This window comes from Phasianus colchicus, chromosome 9 (assembly GCF_987193195.1).
Source record: "Phasianus colchicus chromosome 9, bPhaCol1.hap1.1, whole genome shotgun sequence".
NCBI classification, from domain to species: Eukaryota; Metazoa; Chordata; class Aves; order Galliformes; family Phasianidae; genus Phasianus; species Phasianus colchicus.
The window spans coordinates 29,057,817-29,079,257 of record NC_143444.1 but is presented as its reverse complement, the minus strand read 5'-3'; the positions used below and the strand labels follow the sequence as shown (position 1 = coordinate 29,079,257).

Here is a 21,441-nt window from a genome sequence, read left to right as displayed (position 1 = left end):
ACTGCATTTCTCTTATAAGGTTAAAAGGTTCTGACTGAAACAAATGCTTCTATATCATGAGACATTCATTCTTAATCATAAATGTGCATTATTCTCATCACAACTGCTGCTGTGCCTTGTAACAGTGTTTCCTCGTTCAACTATGCCTCACTCACAGTCACTTTTTAATTAATACCTTCATTAGGAAAACCTTGAAGGTTCAGATAAATAACATTTGTTTTTGTGCATTTCAACCACAAGTTTCTGCATGAAGGAAAGTTCTCTATTTTGTAGTCACCCTGGAAAAGAAAAGCAAGTAGAGAAGAGGTCTACATGTTCACAAGATCTCTGCACTGAGAAGACAGAATAATCATCTTTTGTTGAATAGGAAAATAATGCAAAACAAAGTAAACAACGCCCTTTTGTTCTGCACAAGAAAGACAGGGCTTTAATAGTCTTTAAACGAGATAGAATATTTCCATCCAAATGGAACCATGGAGTAGGTAGACACATTACAACGTTTTGGAGCTCAGTGATTAAATTTAATACTGTGCCAAACAGCGATTAGTTGATGAAGGGCATTCATAAATGGAATAGAAACAAGGGAAGTGTGGCTCCAGTATAACACTGGGTCTCCAGTACACTTTGGTGCTCAGCTTTTTACTTTAATAACAGGGTCAAACGAAAATAAGTTTAATTTGATTTATTTCCCTAAGGAAACTCAGTGGAATTGTAAACACAGGCTGACTGGGACATATTACTAAAACTTCAGCTTCAGGGTCAGATCCAAGAAAAGGGTTTAGGTGCCTACTGAAGCGCAGCAATTTATCCTTTTCTTCAGCATTTTTCCAGCTCGCTAACTCAATCCCCCTGCTCAGAGTATTGGTTCACATGAGCCCCATTACTAGGCACTGAATTCCCCCAACTCAGTGTGCAGGCAAAGCAGCATCCTAATTAAAGCTTCTGAATCCCAGCCTCAGAGCTGGGTGCCTGTGTCCTTTATGGATCTCCGTCTTAGTACATTAAAATCCTTTGCTGAGCTCAATGCAGTACATTGTCCTTAACACTCTACATACGTGACTGATGATCCAGGAGAACAGGAGCACAAATCCTTTTTAACTTATCTGTGTTCTCTGCTAAGCCCATCTAAACCAGGCAGCAAGCATGTGGTGTGCAGGGAAGCCAGCAGCAATGCATGAGCCCCACGCACACGGAAAGATCAGGTCTGCTTCAGCAAACAGTCACTGCTTTGGCACAAAATGAAGAATTACTCCCTGACCTCTGCTAGATGACCTTTGAAGAAAATGAAATTTTCACTTCGGTTTCAGCTAAATGAAATGTTCCAGCCCATCTCAGAGTCTGAAGTATCGGCACCTGAATTCTCACATACAGCAAAAACATGAACTGAATGAAACTATCTGTGTAGACTTGACTCCCCTGACACAGCTCTTCTCTGCTTCCCTTTCTTTCTTCACCTATTCCTACATCCTAACAGGAGGACATCATCATTTTAATTTGAAAGAAGTCCTTTTATTTTAAAACCTTTTTTGGGCCAGATTCTGTTCTTAGCTGCAGCAGCACAAATCTGCTGGTTTTTCATGGGCCTTTTCCAATGACATTCTGATGTAAGCAAGATCAGAATCTTGTTTTGGTGAGAAGTCGCAGGGTTATGCTAATGCTCAGTTGTGGTACAGGTCACAGATTCTGGTGAAATCTCATCTATTTATGCAGAAGAGAATTCAGAGTTAGGAATTCCAATAATAGCAACACGATTGTTAAAAATGATAAATTACACAGAATGTCTCAGGCACTTTGCTTAAAATTTAAAACCCGTTCATTAATTAACAACAATTAATCACCATGAAGCATGTTATGCATGCTAACTAAGCTGCAACTATCATTCCAAAAAAATAAAGAAGTCCAGGAAAAATTCTCTTGGAGCCTCTATTTAGCACCTCAATGAATGACTGTGTGAAGCTCCTGTCAGGATCTTCCATCACCGGCGACTTCCCTGCCTGCCAGGGGGCCTGGGAGCTTTTATCATCAGGGGCAGATGTGATTTGTACCTTAGAAAAGTTCCAGGCTTATTCTTCATGTATGATTTGTGTTCCAGGTGATGGTAAGAGGTAAATCTGAGAGGCTTTCTCCACGGTGATCGAATGCCAAGAAGTGGAGCAGTTTACTGGAACAGCAGCAGCTTCTAATGTCTTCGAAATGATGGTATTCACAAGGAAGGTAGGATATTTTACGTTCTGTAAAGCTGAGCTAGACCATTTTGGCAAAGAGTCTGTCTGCCTGCCAAGGGTGGGGTAGGTATTTACTATCTATATAATCACTTCCTACTGCAAGTGGGTCAGGTAAGTCAAATAACTTATAGCCAAAGGAGCCTTTGGTCGAGACTGGTAGAAGTCTAGCCTGTAAGTAAATACATCCCTGTGCTACACAGAGCACATCCTCTGTCATGTGATGTCTCAGCCATTTCCTGGTACTGCCCCTCTAACAAATATTTCACTTTATCTCCCTCTGATTGTAACACTGGCAGTTTCACCACTGAGGTTGCTGTTGCTGCACTTTCTAGTGTCAATGGCCTGCTGTGAACTGGAAAAATACCTACCAAAAAAAAACCAGTCAAGCTCTTGAATGATACCAAAGGCTCTCTCTTTCTCTGCCTTTTTTGTAGCACACCGGGCAGTCATCCAGTTTGTCAGTTCTGCTTGTCCTGCTCCATACTGAACGTCTCAGAATCCAGCCCTCACATCAGGCTTTCAACAAAAACTGCAGCAAGATGAGCTTGCTGTGCATGATCAGTGTACTGCATGGCTTTCCCTCAACCTTAGCCTGGGTGCCTTACATTTACATGCGTGGATTGTTTTTGTTCTGGCACCCGGTTGGGGTAAAAGGCATTGTATGTGTGTGATGGGGTGGTAAATCCCAAACTCAGCAAGAGTTCAGAGATGCTGCTTTGCACGATGGTAAGAAATAACTCCGGTGGCTGAAATGCTTAAAAAAAGGAAAGTAACCTGGATGGTGAGAATAACTACTGGCTCCTGGCCAGCTCCTGCACGCGAGGATGGAGCAGGCAGTCCTGTCTAGTGGCAGATCCCACTTGTGTGCTGAGCAGGCTCTCCTCTAGTCTAAGCAATGGTCCCTGCAGAGCTGCTGGGAAAAGATGCAGTGGTTCTTGAAAAGATGCTTAAGTATTCAGAACATATCTGATAATGTTATGGCTTTGATCCCCATAAATATTTTGGGCAATGCTGTTTGAAATTTTGCCTCAACTCACTAAATTGTCTATCTCTGAAAGTCAAAATCATTCTTCCAGACTGCAGCTGAACCACATAAAGAAAGGAGCAAGGAGATCCTCCAGATACCAGTCAGCATGACCGAGAGATGTCCAAGTGTTTCATAATCCTTTACTGGAAACCAAGTCAGCAAAACAAAAAGATGCTCACAGACTCTAGTGGGGTCTGGATTACACCAATGCCTTCCAGGGAACAGCTCAATGAATCCTGGCAGTTTAGAGCTGCTTTCTTTAAATCAAATTTCTGAAAATGAATAGGCTAATTAGCAGATCCACTATGTTATCATGAAAACTTGTTGCTGTCCATCTTTCTCAACAAGCATACTTCTGTAACGAGTGAATGCCTGTATTATCACTAAATGGATTTGAAAATTAACACTGCAACTGTATGCCATATGAAAGTACTCTGGTTTGATCTTCACAAGGTCATCCCAGTTGCTTCACCCCATAAAATAAACCACAAACACAATACTGAATGAGTCAGAACACACAACTGGCTCTAAGAGAAGGGATAAATACCTCAAAGAGTCCAGCAGACAGAAGGCACAGTGCAAAGCTAAAGGTGCAGCAGTGCATGGTAGCAGTTGAATGAACAGGGGCTGAGGAAGTGAAGAATATTTTTCTCTAAAACCGCCTTTTTCATGCTCCTCCATATCCCAACAAAGCTAACGACCGTTACAGGGCCAGATCAGTGTCTGAACTGGGAAGCTGAGAGATTCCAGCTGCAAACTGAGCAGTGGCCACAGGCTCTGGCACTCCTGATCACAGCCTTGGAAAGAGCTTCCAATGGTCTTACACAAAAAGTCCTTTCAGGAGCGCTCCATAAAATATGTCTGAAGAAAGACCGTTAGGAGGAGACTTGGTTTAGTTCTGGCCTCTTCTGTTTAGCTCAGGTGTTGTTTTTTCACACGCAGAAACACATGTACAGACTTAGTACACCATACAATGCCTCACTAAAGCCATCAAATGGTGGTTACAACTTCATCCAAGATCAACAAAGACCTTTTCCACAAGTAAGCCTTTGTGTTTGGGAAGCCTTTGCCCTGAATTTTATTGTCTCCCAATCAACTAGCAGGTGCTCTGCAGTTGGACTCGAGCAATTTAGGGGCAGCCTGCACAGCAACTTCCCAAGCTGGCAAGCAAGCAATCCTGACTAGCAGTTAGGTACTGGAATGGGTAAGTTTTATCCAGGCAAACAGAAACACTCCCAACAGGAAAAGAAAGGGGAGGGGGGAAGAGGGAAAATAATAGCTTTCTTAGTTTCCATTTCATTTTCTCTGTGTTGGCATAATAACTCTCAAAGAAAAGCATGAGGCTTCCAAAAGCAGACACTGGGGCAAGCTGACATTATACAGTGGTTGTTCTTAAATTTTTCCAGTTTTGTTTAGGCCAACAACACAATTTGCTGGTTGTATATGTGATACTTTCTACACTTTCATAGATAGACGTATGCTGCTAATACCAAAACCATATAATTTAGGGCAATTTGACTTTTATTTTTTTTCCCTGGAAAAAGAACATTGAGTTAGGAACAAAAAGTAAAAAAAGCCAGATGCCAGATGTGTCATCTTTCAGTGTAAAGCCATACCAGAATTTTCTAAGCCATGTAACTGCTTTGTGTGCCATTCTCATATCACGTCTGTAAAGTCTGTCTCTAGGATCTGTGCACTGCACGGCACAAAATGTGATGTTTCTCACACGTGAGCATTGTACGTATGGATATTGTTCTACAGCAGATCAAGCAGCAGCCTCCCATCACAGCCCCTCTGAAGCCTGGCACTCGCAGTGGCAGAAGGCACACAGTGACACGTGTGACACATGGATTGAAGGATATAGTTCAACTTCATTCTGTTAGCTTGTTAGGGACTGCCTGTGCAAGTGGCATCACTGGAAAGAAGTCTTCTGGTCACCAAGTATTCATAAGCCCTATGATCTCCTGGATGTCTGAAGCAATTCTCATTCACTGACATACTTTAATATTCCTCAAGAGTGAAAAAAAAATATCCCTGCATAAGTGCTAAGTTTCCAGGCAATGATGGAATTATATTCTTCGGTAGACTGTGACTTTACTGTAAGTGTCATCGTTTCTGCTGCTGTGATGTTTCAGTCAGCAAAAACAAAACTCTTACCTCTTCTGCTATCTCTTTTCCCCTAATGCCAGTACAGAAGTACTGGCACTGAGTGACTTTTATATTTAATCATAACTATTGATATTTATGGAGCTTGTGAACACATTTCCAGCAGAGACAAAGAAGACGTGTTCATAGGCACTGCTGGCTGTGTCAGAGAGACCGTGTCAAATCCAGGAATAACACACTGTTATAATAATGAAAATGAAAAGTATTTTTACTCTGCAATCTCAATACCTGTTATATCATGTCTGATAAAGCAGTTCTACCAGTGAGAACCAGCAGGGCTCCAGAGACTCTTCCATAAGGAAAACCACAAAGTGGCAGCTGGGCCATGGCATTCAAGACAAGGCTGGACCAGGGTCCAAGTGCCTTATCGAGGTATAGATGTCCTTGTTCATAGGATCATCACAGAATCATAGAATGGCCTGGGTTGAAAAGGACCACAATGATCATCTGGTTCCAACCCCTCTGCTGTGTGCAGGGTCACCAACCACCAGACCAGGCTGCCCAGAGCCACGTCCAGCCTGGCCTTGAATGCCTCCTGGGATGGGGCATCCACAACCTCTTTTGACAACTTGTTCACACCCTCTGAGTGAAAAATTTTCTCCTAATATCTAAGCTAAACCTCCCCTGTCTCAGTTTAAAACCATTCCACCATCCTATCACTATTCACCCTCATAAACAGTCGTTCCCCTCCTGTTTATACGCTCCTTTCAAGTACTGGAAGGCCACAATGAGGTCTCCCTGGAGCCTTCTCTTCTCCAAGCTAAACAATCCCAGTTCCCTCAATCTTTCTTCATAGGAGAGGTGCTCCAGCCCTCTGATCATCTTAGTGGCCCTCCACTGGACCCGCTCCAAGAGCTCTGTGTCTTTCTTGTTCTGGGGGCTCCAGGCCTAGATGCAGTACTCCAGATGGGGCCTCTCAAGAGCCGAGTAGAGGGGGACAATCACTTTCCTCTCCTTGCTGGCCACTCCTCTTTTAATGCAGCCCAGGATATTCATTGAAGAGGAGTTGAACAGATGACCTCTAAAGTATTCATTGAACAGATGACCTCTACAGGTCCCTTCCAACTCAAACAATTCTGTGATGTTATGGTTATGGATTCTGCTGAAAGATGGACAGTGTCTTCCCACATACATTGAGACGTTCACAAATATACACAGATATCTGCACATGAGTTGCCTTTGCTTGCACTGAAAACGATGCACAAGCAATGAATGGCAGAGGATGTGGCAGCTCACACTGCTCAGACTGGGCAGGTCAGCAGGTGCAGAGCCTCTCTCACTGCAGACCAACTCGGTATCAGTTATGCAACAGGTTATCAGCGTGGGCTGCTTCCGTATGGGTCATGACTTGTAAGAGTGGAAAAACTTGTTTTGTAGTAGCAGAGGGATTTTCCTGAAGTAAGTTAAATAATATTTAATGAAAGCCTGAAATTGCTGGAGCTGCTCTGGAGTGACATTAGCAGAGCTTGAAATCTTTAAGCTTCTTTCACCTACTGCAATCCAGAAAATCAGTGACGATTCATTTATGTATTCAGTCAGTGTTTATACCAGAAACTCAGAACTCATTTTCTGGATCCCTCAATCCTTCAGACAGAGAAATCTGAAAATTTCTCAAACCACAGGAAACTTAAAAATAGCATTTGTTCCAGCACAGTTACACACTGTTGTTCTTGAAATCTGGGTTAGAAAATACTGAAGTCTCTAAATGAGCAAGGCCTGAAGCAAAGTGTCTCCGATACTGCACGCCTTGTTTGAACAATTAACTCTGTGAGCAGAAGACTTACAGAAGCCAGAGTTGCCATTGATTTTGTTCCTCGAGATTAATTCCTAGGTGGATTCCCCAGTGTTTAATAAGCATTTCACCTCTGCCGCCATCAGCCCCTGGGTAGAGATGAAAGCACCACAGTGGGAGACACAAATTGGGCCTCAGCATGGCTCTGCATTCAGTTTCCTATTTTCACAAAACAGGACTTTTTTTTTTATTATCAACAGCTCTGTCTTGCTTATTTGCTTGAAACTGAAGAACAGGTTGGCAAATTGCTGCTGGGTAAACCCAGATGTTTCTTTAGCAAACGATGCCACGTATTCTTTGTGCCACTCCTGCTTTATCATCCAAGGGATGCAGGTGCCAGCAGCAGCTTTGCAGCGCTCCACTGGAGCACTCTGCAGTGATTTTTAGAAGGATTGCTTTCAGGAAAATAGAATACAGACCTCACGTGGCACAAACCAGCAGCTCCCCACTAAAAGCAGCAGTGCTGTGTCTGTTCACCCTGTATCCTCACACTTACAGAGGCTAGCAACACTAGGAGAGGACTCTGATAGAGTGACCTGAACTCAGTTAACAGCTCCAGATTTGGATTCAAATGGATGCTACTTAGGAGCATTCTTCCCTAGTAAATATGCCTGTCAAAGTGTTTTATTAGCCTACACAGCAGCCGCAGCTGCCTCTTTTCTCCCTACCTGAGCACACTTGCACTTAGCATCTTTTTGGCCAGCAAAATTAGAAACATTACATGTTCCAGCAGAGAGGGTTTGGAGAGACTAATAAAACAATAAAAGCAGTAGATGTGTCACCTTAATCCATTTTAGGGACCTACATTTATTTAATATGCATCTGCCTATTTTAAGCACTCTCCCAGTATTACACACTTCTTTCCTTGTCTCCTTTTTAAACTTCTGCTGCAGTATTTCAACAACGAAGGGAGATAACTTCCACTGCAAAGATGCTTAACAGTATTTTCAATTATAGTTTGCTTCTGAAAGAGCCAGAAGCATTCGGACTGAACATTTCTTCATAATTCTTTTCAAGTGCGGATCATTAATAGAGGTCCGTAAGTGTCAGGACACAGTCTACAGAGTGAAGAGGTAATGATGTTTTGCTTCTACTGTAGGTGGACCAGTATGCACTTGGGACGAGATCTGCTATCTTTTAGGAATGTTTCCAGTTAAATCCATGCTAACCACATTTGCTTTACTTGGTTCTGCTTCAGGAACTGCAAGTAGTGCGGCTCCAGCATTAAATAACTGTGCAGGAAATAGCAGAAGGTTTACCATATACAGGCTGGCTAGGGGTGGAGCAATAAACCAAACTATAAATAAAGCAAAGATTGGTTTGAGGACATTCGGATTGGTTCCATCTTAATTAGGAGACACACACATTCCCAATGATGATGATTAAGTTATCTTCATTGAAAACACATTCAAATATTTAAATGCTTCAGAAAGGGATGTACTGAGACATCAAAGCTAAGTGCCCCTAAATGAGGATTCATTCAAAGGCACCTTCTGCAAACTCTACATTTGACCCCATGTTGTTTTTTGAACAATAAATATCTTACTGTCTCCCGTCACATTCTGAAAGAATGAATCCTACTCCACATTTTAACTGGACTGCAAAAATAAAATCTAGACAGCTCATTTATTGATACAGTGCAATATCCAAACAAGTAATTTTATTGCTATTAAGCAAAATGTAACAGCTGGAAAAATAAACCTCAAGCTATCATGAGAATTCAGCTGTACAGAAAGAAAGCAAAACGGTGCAAACAAACAGAAAAGACACTTCCAAAGAAACACCAGAGTGAGCTCTGGTGGCTCTGATTCCCAGCAGATCAATGTGGCTGTTGGATTTGTTGGCTGAAGTGATAAGAAAGTTGGGAGGAAAAATGCTCCCATGAAAGTAAAGCTGTACTGTATCTAATCCACTGGGGAAGAAAACTATATGAGACAAACAGGGTTGCTATATTATGCTTGCTGGACTTCAGAGGAAAACAGGAGCACGGATGTTAGTGTTAACACAGGGTCTTCCTAGCCTAGAAAAAAAGGCAAAGAAAAGAGTGCCTGTCCAAGAAAGTTACTCCTATCATTATAAGTCTTTCCAGTTCTATTTAAAGACAGCAAAGGAGCCAACATGAGAAGCTGTGTTTTGCAGCTCTGCATAAACACTCGCAGATAAGGGTGGTACCAGGTGTCAGCTAGCCCTGCAAAGTCACTGAAATGTCAAGGATTGTTTTTCCTCTACTCCCTTTCTCTTTCCTCCGACTGGGAACTGCCAATGTTTATTTAAAAGATATCCCTTGTATTTGGCAAGAATGCCAGCGGGGCAGACATTAATGGATTATTATTTGGAACTGGAAGCCTGCCAAGGCGATAAGGATAGCCTGCCTACCCAAAGGCCCAAAGCCGTGCCATTAACAGTGGGAGTCAGAAATGAAATTGTCCTGCCAGATGCTCTGCTGTACTGAGTTCAGCTAAGACTTTAAAAATGGACTGGCTCCAACTTCTATTTGATCTGACCTATGAAAATAATTAAATATATAAAGAGGCAGACATGGGCTATAATGAGAGACTAATCCATCTGTAAGGCCCAGGTCTGATTCTTCTGTTTTGCAGCGGCGTGAAGAATTTGCTCAGAGCACCATGAAGTCACTGCGTATGTTCCTGTTCACTTCTCTGCCCTTGAACTAGATCCCAACCTGGAAGCCCTGAACTCAACAGCTAAAAGCAGTGTGAGTGCGAGCCTTCTTTGTAATGCTGTGACAACAAAGCCTTCCTCACTTTTAGCTCTGAGCCAAGCAGGAGGAACACATCCCTGTGCAGCTATCCCCACAGTGCCAGCAGCACCCCCTGAGAAGACAAAGCTGGAAGAATATGATATTTTGTGTGTGAGATATATTTAGATTAACACTGTTTGCTATTAATTTTCTATGCAAAGCCCCTTGTTTCCCGACAGTTGAAAAACCAAGCAGTATTGCTCCACCCTTGTTATCATGTTCTTTGGAAGACGACCTTTTCCATGGCCCATCAGACATCACGCACTATAATTAAGGTGCTTACAATACCATTCAGTAAAAGCAGGAGCTGGGGTACAGTAGCATTTGCTGCTGTGATTGAAAGCCTTAAAGGTTATATGGAATTTACCAAGTTAGTATTTTTACCTGTTTGGAGCTGGCAAAGATAAAAGAAACTTCGTGCTCCTTTTGAACAGTTGGTCTGCCACTAATGAAGTTGAACTAAACAGGGCAGCTTTCCTACTTCTCATGAATGTGTGCAATGAAGCATTACCCCAGACAGGTGTTTGCTGCTAAAAGAAAAGACATATAAAGATTTGACTATTTTTTTTCTGTGGGTTTCTTTTTTCTCGTCTTAAATACACCTCTAGCAAACCCCCAAGTTCAGTAACCCTGGAGAGAGCACAGGCAAGGAATTTCAGCACCAAAATAAAAGCACATCTCTTTATTCTCCTTTGACATTTCACTACCCTTTAGAGCAACTGCTTCTCAGGTTTTTAAGAAGATTGCTCTCTGAAACAGGACTCTACAAACAGCACAGAATTCAGACACCTGGAGTTGTAGAGCTATCCTCAGTACCATGCAGTCATAAGGAAAGTGTCAAGCATACAAGTCAAGAGAGAATTAATTTAACAGCAAACCTGGGGTGTGGAAGTTGGCCTGACCTCTCTGTCTGCTTTTCATAATGTGCTAGTTATGCAGACATCTGAGTACGTGCTCTGTAGCTAAGGCAGCACAGTACCACTGATTCTGAACAATTCTGTCCTCTCTCTACAAACTCTCTAATAGAAAAATAAGGAAAGAAAAATATCTCTTTTTCATCCGATATTTCTATCCAGTTTCTTCATGGAAAAATATACTTTAATGTGAGCTTGAACAAAGTTTTTCTTTGATGGATGTATGAAGAATTAAACAAGACTGAAGTTATTCTACTTTCTGGAAGTCATTTACATTTTAAGATCGATGTCTCCTCTGGAATACACAATTTAGCAGACTCTAGATTTATTTTTCTCCACGGTCCTTGAGGATAATCTTCACAACAGGAAGCTGACAAATGCTGAAACTCTACTGAGTTGTCAGGGTGAAAGTTATTAACACGTGGACATAACTCAATATTAGCATCAGCTCCTGTAGTGATTATTTAATATAAAGGATGCTTGGTGTCTAAGTCCAGCTATTACTGCAGCTTAAGGAAGGTAAGTCAGCCCTGCAGGCAGTGCATGGGGTCCCCAGTCTGTGATGGCATAGGGAAAACCTTTTGTAGAGGAAAAAAGTACTGCTATGAAGAAGAATAAACTTGGCCCCATAAATCCCATGTATTATTGTTTCGTTACCATTCACTAGGAAACAAAGATTGTGTTTCTCAGCAGCAGTTTTACCATTACAAAGAGCAATCTGATTCCATGGCATCACAGGTTATTCCTAGCCCTAGGAGTGGGTGCACCAAGGAAGGACACATGGAGGCTGAGCCACAATCAACATCCACCAGGGTGTCTGTCCTCACCCACTCAGCTGCCTTCTCATTCCTTTCTGACTGCATTGGGACTGCTCTGACACCACCCCATAAGCTGTTTCTTCATGCTGTCTCCTCAGTTGTTTTTCAAGAGCATTCTGGCTGCCCACATGTGTCTCCTCCTCCTCCTGGATGCTGTGTTTTCTACAGAAGCAACAGATTGCTGTGATGTTGTCCTTCTGATCTAATGAGAAAAACTCCTACAACAATGTGCATGTGTTTCTTTATGTATTATTTAGCAGTGGGGTTTGGAGGCACACATCTCTCCCAGACTTACTTTTTCTGTTTCACCCTTATTGCCAGTGGTCTCTTAGCTCATTAAGCTTTTCCCTCTCCCAGGCCCACACCTGCATTCTTCCTTTTTGCTCTCACTGTGCGGCCATTGAAGCCCCCACACTGTACTTGCTCTCCCCCTGCAAATTGCTGCTGCTTTGCAGGTTTGTTTCTCATTTTTGCTCATGATCATTTCATACCTGAAGCACAGACATTAAAACTGACAGCGGTCATTCTTTGTATTGATGTTGTCTATTTTAATTTCTCAAAACTCTGCCTTCTTAAACCAAGAAACTTAGCCCTTCAAATCACCATAAAGATTAGAAATAGTTATACTTTTCTTACTGCAGACAGGGAGGTAGTTACAGATGTGCCAAAAAGACAAATCAGTTAGGCATTGATATGGAACCTCCATGCCATGGTTGATCTCAGTGCAGAAAACAGCACTGATTAGCTCAAAAGTGAACTTGCACTGATCACAGGAAATAGAAATGTGCAATTAAAGTTGCATCTATCAAATGAAACAGCAAAATGGACATTACTCATTCTTTGCCCCTTAACAGTGGGATACCTTGGGATCACCAGTTTCTTTTTAAGAAATACTACTCTACGTGTCTCACCTTCTTCATCAGCACTTTACTGGATCAATTCTATTTCTCTGTAAAATCCTTTCTTTCAAAGTCTCCCCACAGCAGCAGCACTGGTGACCTTTCCCTAATGGCAGTGACATCCTGGGACCATGAACAACTCACTACAATTCCCAGGGTTGCAGTTGGAACCCCATAAAACAGCTACTTCACTTCTGGAGCCTTGAAAGACACAGCAATGAACATGATGTGCTGTGTGTACATGGAGGATCCTCATGAAAGTCAGGGCCTCCTGTGTGCTGATGCAGGGGAACAAGGTCTTCCAAACCAGGGACTGAAGCTGTAAGAGAGTACAGCACATGAGATATGTGTTTAGGAATGAAGTACCTTTCCATTACTGGGTTGAATCTGCCCAAAAGGATGCTGACACTTTTCCATGCTTTTTCTGAAATTCAACATGTTTGTTTCAGTCACAGCAGAACATTCTGAACATGCTCTGGGAGCACAACCATGCACTAAAACTTCTCCCGTACCCTCCGTTAAAGTGGCAAGAACCAAAAGCAGTGTTTCCAGAGCTCAGCTAGATCAAACATAGGGTTTCATTTGCCTGCTTGGCTCATTTTGCCATCATCTTGAAGGCACAAATATGGGCTAGGAAGGTACCACGAGAGCAGAGCTTCATAAATCATTCCCTGTATTAGCAGGAGGCTGCATCAGCAAGCCCTGCTCATTTAGCTACCTTAAACTTCATCCAACCTGCTTATCCCCCAGCTGCAGGAATAACAGACCACTTGAAAGGTAATATTTTTGCTATTAGTGAAGAAAGGAAAAAATGTGATCTTTGCTGTAGCTTGGGAATAATTTTTCCAGTGCTACACAGAATGAGCCTGAGTGAACACTGCTATTTTTGGCAATGGCCCTCCTGCTTAGCTCACATCAATAATTTTAATGCTTTATTTGTGGTTTGGGCTGTAAGCAATGGTGAAAGCCTGTGGAGAAAAAAACGTGGCAAAATTTGCTAAATAATTTTGAGTTCATGACATTTATAAAAATACACGAAAGTTTTCAGAATTCTTAGAGTCCATACATGCTCATAAAGCTGAGCCATGAAGCATTTTATTTTACATATGCAAACAACACTGAATTACTCTTTATGAGGTTTTAATTGGACTTTTAAGGTTTCAGTGGTTACAATGACAGATTGTCAAACATGTTCTCAGACTCCTGTATCTTGCAATATCATTAATACAGGGAATCTCACATTCTGTCGCAGTAGCTTTTTTCTCTCCATGTTTTTCACTGTTTATATCATAGAAGTCCCACTCAGAGATCAGTGTTCAGCGTTTCAGGTGCTGCGTAACAAATAACTAAAACAGACTTTCAAAATCTGAAAGCACAGTTTAGAAAGAGATATTTCAGTGCTACAATTACAGCTTGCATCGTATCTTTTTCCTTGCACTCCTGCAGTGGTTCTGACCCCTGTGTAGGTGGCCTGACTTTCAGAGCTGCCCTGCTCGCTCTAGCATCACTTCTCCTCCTACATGCCACTGCTTGCTTTTCCTTTTCCTAACTCTCCACTTCAGTAAAAAAAGAAAGCAGTGCCACTGCACTATATTTGGAATAAGATATGCCATAGGGGAGGACTTGTCCAATCAGAAAATCATATTAAAGCACTAACTAGCTCATAAGGATCTATGAAGGTGGGTAGTGATAGGACAAGGAGGAATGGTTTTAAACTGAGACAGGGGAGGTTTAGCTTAGATATTAGGAAGAAGCTTTTCACTCAGAGGGTGGTGAAGCAGTGGACAGTAGAACAGACTGTCCAAGGAGGTTGTGGATGCCCCATCCCTGGAGGCATTCAAGGCCAGGCTGGATGTGGCTCTGGGCAGCCCGGTCTGCTGGTTGGCACATAGCAGGGGGGTTGAAACTAGATGATCTTTGAGATCCTTCTCAACCCAGGCCATTCTGTGATTCTACGATTCACCAAAATATTCACAATCTCTTAACTTTCGGTACAACAGGAATCATACTGCAGTTACTGGTAATACTCAGGTTCCTATAGCTAGCCATATGGTTTTTTGTCAGTTGGATCAGACCAGGAAAAGCATTAGCTGGGAGAAATTCTGACTTCATCCAAATCAAACAACAAAGATCCTACAAGCATCCTTGAAAGAATAAAAGTATTTGCACGTTCTCTAACAGGCAAATGACCAGACAGAAGCATCAGTTTAGGCCCAGCAGACAGCGTTTAGGACTGTTGCTAGGTGAGTAACTTAGGCCAGAGAAGGAATAATAATTCTTACTACTTCATAGCTACTCTGTTTTTTCCCTAAAATTACATATTCAAGTTCTGCGAATTCTGTAGCCAACACCAAATTCCAAATGATCACCATAATAGAAGACAAAGTGCAGAGAGGAATATTCTAGTGCCTTCCAACAAATACACATTAATGATGTCAGGGTGGTACACAGACAGGGTTAAGTGACCAATAAATTTTTTGGTTTGTTTTTCTTAATTGGAAGTTAGCAGAGTAGCACGGCCATCTGCATGATGTTTACAACACCATGTACTGCTTGCAATTAGAAGTTGTGGATTTGATCATCAGTTCATTGGTTTAAATACAAATACATTGGCTGAAATACAGTCACGCTGGGTTTAATAACAGCAATTGTGGAGTGCATTATTTAATTCATGTCAGTACTATGAAGACTTGGGAAAAAACTCCTTGGCAGACAAATTCATCTTTTAAATTCAGTGGAGCAAACAACTGACACATTGGCTCCTTGCCTCTGAATCAAAATACACCCAGAAAGTACATCTGGACCAGTTTCCCAAGCAGGCAGTACAGAATATTCCGGACTAGAGCACCAGTAAGCCCCTTCTGCTTGTAGGCCCCTTCTTGTTCTTGAAGAACCTCTACAAGCACCAAGCCAGCCAGAGAGAACGACCTATAAATCAGCAGCCTTATGAACCTGACATGCTCCGCAAGGGCAAGAGACCAGTTCCAGAGAGCAATCCAGAAAACATGATGTTCTCTCTTCAAAATGAAAACCCAGTCCTAAAATGCAGTGGTTAAGACCATTCCTGGAAGCTGGAGATAGGGTGGTTCAGTTCCCTCTGGAGAAAAAGGACTAGAACTCAGCTTTCTTACAGCCTGGGTAAGTACTCTTATTAGACTTGTTATTTTTAAGCATTATAAATTCATCCTTAATGTCTGATAAAACAGTGATTCATTCACAAGAAATAAACGATTATCAATTATTAGACACATTTTTAAAAAGCTGAAATAATAAGAACTGTGTTGTCTAGAAAAATTAACATTTCTGAAAGACAAGCTATAGTTGAAAGCATAAATACACAGACACCTTGATCAGCTGAGAGCCTCCTCTCACAATTCTGCAATTGCAGCAGGATCTTCATTTAGGAGATGGGAGCCCTTAGTGTCTCTCTCAATGATGGCTGGTCATCCTTCAAAATTCTGCAACGTGCTCATAACATGCAGACTATCTTCAGTACAAAAAGCCCTCACTTTTTACATATTTCTTTAAAGCCCAGACTGTTGTTTTAAAGTATTGTAGCTTTGCTGCATAAACTTCTAGCTCAAGCCAGCGCCCAAGGCACAGTTACTGCGAACATCCAGAAAAATATTCCCTTGTATAAGGCAGTAAAAGTCCATTAGATGGAGTATTGGTATTGATGTACCTGGAGCCTGACGTGTCAGAGTCACTCCAGTACAACTTGATGAGAACAGGCAAATTTACAATAGCATAAAGCTGGAATAACAGTGGTTGAGAGGAACGAAATAGGAATCAGGCTCGCACTGATTAGGGACCATAAAGGCACATGTGGCCTCAATCACGACAACGCTGGGTTCTGAGAACAAAAGCTACTTCTCCCTTTCATGGGGACACTTCTTGAATTACATACTCCTCTGAGACAGGAGACATGCTAGGCCATGATATGCAGATAACCACTAGCCTAGGCAAAAGACTTCCTTCTGCTCTACACTACTTTAATTATCTTAAGCAGGATTTTACAAATAAAAAGCACTACCTCCTAGCCTCTCATTTAAGCATATTCCACCCATCATGATATATTCCAGGGGCCACAAGCCACATGCTGAGTATGCCCTCTGACTTCAGTTCAAATAGCATATGGCTCAAGGCTTTCTGAGTTATTTGATAATACTGAAAGGTATTATAGTTGTGTGGTCCATCAAAGGCATCCCAAGTGTTCATTCACCCTACAGCGAAGGAAGGTTCCCCATGCTGCTGCGCTCGACCCTGCCTGTAATTTGAAAAGAGTGATTTTAGAGCTGGTTACAATTTAGACCTTCCAACTCTGAACAGTTTCTGGACAATACTGTCAACATTCATTAGGGAAGGAAATAGGAGAAAAAATCCATTCGAATTTATACCGTTTTAGACAACTGTATTTGTTTTACTGCATGTTTGGAGGGCTTCAGCATCCTTGCATGGGCAGCATTACACAGTAAACGTGGCACAATGAACTTGAGTTTAGAAGAGAGCCAAATTCATCACGATGTCTCCTCATATATCAGAAACTTATCAGCCTAATGTGCAAAAGCATTATGTGTACATTCCCTCACCAATCCTTAATTGCTTTTGAACCAACTAGCAGATTTCAAAGATATTTACCAGAGCAGAAGAGATTTCTGAGATATTAAATGTCTATCAACGGTGTGGAAACAGGTTAAGTGAGTAGATAAGAAAAAAGTGATGTCTGCTTCCAGCAGCAAGGGAAAGGTTGCAAAATGGGCTTGTACTTCATGAAACATCACCGACTTTTTTTCACACTGCAAATGAGAAGTATGATGCTTTTCCCAGTGGTGAGATATTTAATTGCAGTTTTGACCATACATTCACTAAAATATTCAACACAGAAAGCCAAAGTCTATGTATTTTATTACATCTTGTTTGGACAAAACTCCTTGTTTAGAAATCAAGGTAACAAGAAAACTTGCTGGTGGTTAAATTGTTAAAATATGGCAGTCGACCTGCAGGTGAAAACATTGATGCAGACAAAGAGAAGACAATAGCACCATTTTAATTAAAAAAAAAAAAAAAAAAGGAGTACCTGCTAAGTTTAATCAGATTTCCTTCCCTCACCCCAAACAGCAAATATAAACAGATGAGGTGCCTCAAGTAAAAGATATCTGGCAGCATGGAAAGATTTCTTCCCAATGGTAATGAAAAGATGGATCGTATTATCAGCATAAAGTAAATATGGTATTTTTGCCAAAATTTCAGGTGTATTTCATCCTTTGTTTTCTTCCATCTCTGAACAGATCATTCTGAGTTCAAGGGGAAATCATTTGGCACGTTGGGAGGATTGATCTGTACAAAATGACGGATTGAGAAAAAAATAGACCCAAACCAATAGCAAATGTCCAAATGTCACTGCTGTCACACATTTCATTTGGGTTTTCCTGGAGCCTCACGCTTATCGTTTGTACTGGGCAAAGAGCTCCTGATGCAATTAATTCTTTTTAAAGAATTGTAAAGACAAGTAATGTTCATGAGGTTGAGTGCACAGTTTCACCTTGTCGCCTGTGCAGGAGTTCAAGACGGCTGCACAAAGCTTCCATTCAGAGAACAGGAGGGCTCACATTGACAGAAACGCTTTCCAAAACATTTTTACTGGAATTTTGGTGGAAGGTGTTACAGAGCTCCAAATATTTGTTTCTTTGTTTCCATGGGAACAACAGCACAGTGGTTTAATAATAAAACAACATTGATCCTCAGAGTTTAAGAGAGTTCCTTGATTTTTGTTCTGAGTTAAAGATTTATTTTTCCATGCGTTTCTCTTCCTCCCCTCTCCCCGAAACCAGCAAGTTGCACAGTTTAATGCCCTTTCAGTACTTGGGAGTGGATCCAAAACATTAAAGACAAGTCTTGCAAAACTTGTATTATCCTGCTGCATATTATAAAACCAAGCACTGTATTAAACACATTCTAAGAAGTCTGTATTTGTAGACCTAGCTTACTTCTTCTCAGACCCTTAACACACGCCGTTGCTCAATCACCTTCCATCTGTGTTTTGGAGACTTGATATAATGTTGTTGGAGAGCAAGAGTCCCGAAATCGGGGTGCAAAACGTCAGCACTTGAAACTTTTAATCCCAGTTGCAAAAAGAAAGGAGGAAGTAAAAAGGGAGTTTTCACAAGGCTTTACTTTAAAATGTTGCTCTATCTAATCCAGACCTCCTCCCCAGGAAAAAGAAAACCCTGTCAGAGGGTCAGACCAGAAGTTAGCTTGAAAAGCTTCTGCAAAGGCAGCTTTTTGTTTACTACATAAGGGATCCAGAGACAGTGCCCTCTTATGTTAGGCATCTAATTTAATGTTTAAAGATGGGTTACATTTAATGTCCCCAGGAAATGTGTGCAGTTTTGCTCAAGCCACAATACCTGAAAGTTGAAGATCTGTGGTGTAAAAATTTGCAGTCATGACAGTCATACCATCAGTGGTTTTGAGACTGAAGAATTTTTTCTTTATGTCACAATAATGTATGGTTGTATCCTTATTCCCAAACCTGATACATGTATCTGAATATGTACAAATCTGAGGCTCTTGGATCACCAGTTGGAAGTGGAAATTCACAAAGCATGCAAAAAAGATGTTCTCCTTGCCTCTCTGTGGGCCTTAGATATGCAGCTATGTTCAGTGCCTTTGCCTCTGCTAAGGAGTAATTAGTTACACTATTATCACAAAAAAAAACCATGGAACTTGTGACTCTGGTGGCCTCTGCTCAAAGTGAACACTGTATGATAAGAGTAAGGAAGAGGATAAGGAGAATCTCAGCACTAGTAAATAATAACCATGCCACTGGAAAATAAATAGAGACTGACAAATTATTGCTGACGTAGTGCCTGTGAGAGTGTCTAGACTAAGGGAGTCAAACCTACTGTCCGTAGGCTGAAGCTGGCTCCCTGGAGTCTTTCCACCAGCCTACAGTTTCTTGTGCAACATTCACTGCAATGAATGGGCAGGCACCTGCTTGTTCATCGTCCAAGAAGGGCAAAGAGTGCAGACAGCCAGGCTGGAAATGAATTCTGCTCCTCCACAGCTGTCTTGTCTTTCACTTCTGCTTCTCCAGCCCAGGAGCAGTGCAGGTGCCCCCAAAACATCCACTATCTCTCCATCTCTACACCAGCACCTCCAGAAATGCATTTGATTCTCTCAGCCTCACTTTGTGTTCACAGGTTTCAAAGTGGTTATTTTTCCACAAGCAGTGCCTCCCTTTTGTTTCCTGCCAAGGGAAAAGAGAGTAAAGATGCAAAGGAAAGATTTTTTTTTAAGTGAAGATGAAGAGAAGGGTACTGGAACAAACCCAAGCAAGAGCCAGAAATGACTAATGTGGAGAGAAAGGCCCAGAACAATCAGAAGTTGGAGGCAAAGCTAGAACATAGGTTCCCTCACGATGCAGCTCCCAAGGAATGAGAAATAAAGCAAGAAACAAAGAAATGTATCATCAAGGCATTTTCTTCTTTAGGCAATAGTCTTTTTTTTTTTTTTTTTTTTTTTAATTTTAACTTCAAATGAAATCTGCAACATTCAAAAATAAATAAATCTTTTAGCAGTGTGACAGGAGTGCAAAATGTGTCTCTTCACTCATCACCCACAGACTTGAACTGAAATAGTAATTTGGCCCTTGCCAAGGTGTACAACCACTTAAATAGCTGTGCTGTAAATCAAAAGGTCCTCACAGCCTCCACACAAGCAAGAGTTTGAAGGTCAACAAGCATGATGCAACCATCAGGCATGAAATATCTCTAAGGAGACCTGGTACTTCCACCTCACTGTCAATACTGGGGAAAAATTTCCATTATCCACCTGTGCTCCTTCACATCTGTCAGGATGGGGCCAGATGAGGCCAACAGGGGCTAAGAAATTGCTTCAGTGCACAGTCAGATAGACAATATAGTACAACATAACAAAAGGAGCTCTTGCAATCAGGGTGGAAAGAGTAACTTCCCTGAGATTTGCTAGGCCAAATAGTTGCAGGCAGTTTTGACACTTCCCTAACATCTAAATATCTCATCAGGCTGGTGTCTTCATTTCTCATGCCAAACAAACAATCCAACATTCACACACACCAGCCATCTCTATACACCATTGCATTACCAGTATTGAAAAGTAAGAAATCCTCCTTCCCAGAGATGGCAAGTGCTTCAGTACCTGCAGGACTTCAAGCCCTGCTCTGCCTCCCACCTAGGGTAACACAAGGCACTAAGAGGGAGGGAAGATTTATTTAGGTTGGATGTCAGGGGGAAGTTCTTTACAGAGACAATGGCGAGGTGCTGGAACAGGCTGCCCAGAGAGGTTATGGATATCCCATCCCTGGAGGTGTTCAAGGCCAGGTTGGATGGGGCAGCCTGGTCTAGTATTGGATATGGAGGTGGCAGGGGGGTTGGATCTTCACGATCCTTGAGATCCCTTTCAACCCAAGCCATTCTATGATTCTAAGATCCCACAAAGTTCAGGTGCTTCAATCACCTAGAGAAGCACAGGCAGAGTTGGTTAGGGACATCTGTCAAGCTGAGCCTCAAGGCAAACACAGCATCTGAGTGAGAAAAGCAATTTGTTTTTGAAGGCAGCCGGGGAGGCTGTAAGCGGTAGTTTACTGAAAAGGTCCATGCAGATCAGGAAGGCTAAACGAACACAGGATATAAAACTCATTGTGATGACAAATACAAACAGTGTCAATTGGCTACAGCAGCTTTTGGAGCTTTTGGAACTTGGAGCTGAAAGTGCCTCCAAGGGAAACAAGAAACACTGACCAGTGGCAGAACTACGTGCGCATGTCTGGCCAGGTAACCTGAATGGCACATCACATCTT

General features: G+C 41.8%; 1 protein-coding gene across 14 annotated transcripts in view; it reads right to left on the bottom strand.

The window, feature by feature from the left end:
- FGGY (FGGY carbohydrate kinase domain containing) overlaps positions 1–21,441 on the bottom strand; it is a 284,438-nt gene that overhangs the window by 207,474 nt on the left and 55,523 nt on the right. For 2 of the 14 annotated variants that reach the window (XR_016469373.1, XM_090146752.1), the window contains exon 1: positions 10,356–10,471. The exons of 5 other annotated variants lie outside the window; for them this stretch is intronic. Coding sequence is in view for 5 of the 9 variants with exons in the window: in XM_090146752.1 (XP_090002878.1) it covers positions 10,356–10,459 (104 nt within the window). In the remaining 4 variants the exon portion in view is untranslated. Of the gene's footprint in view, positions 1–10,355; positions 10,478–21,441 lie in introns of those variants that run through there. 7 more of the 14 variants (XM_090146753.1, XM_090146740.1, XM_090146751.1 and 4 more) reach the window with 7 other exon arrangements.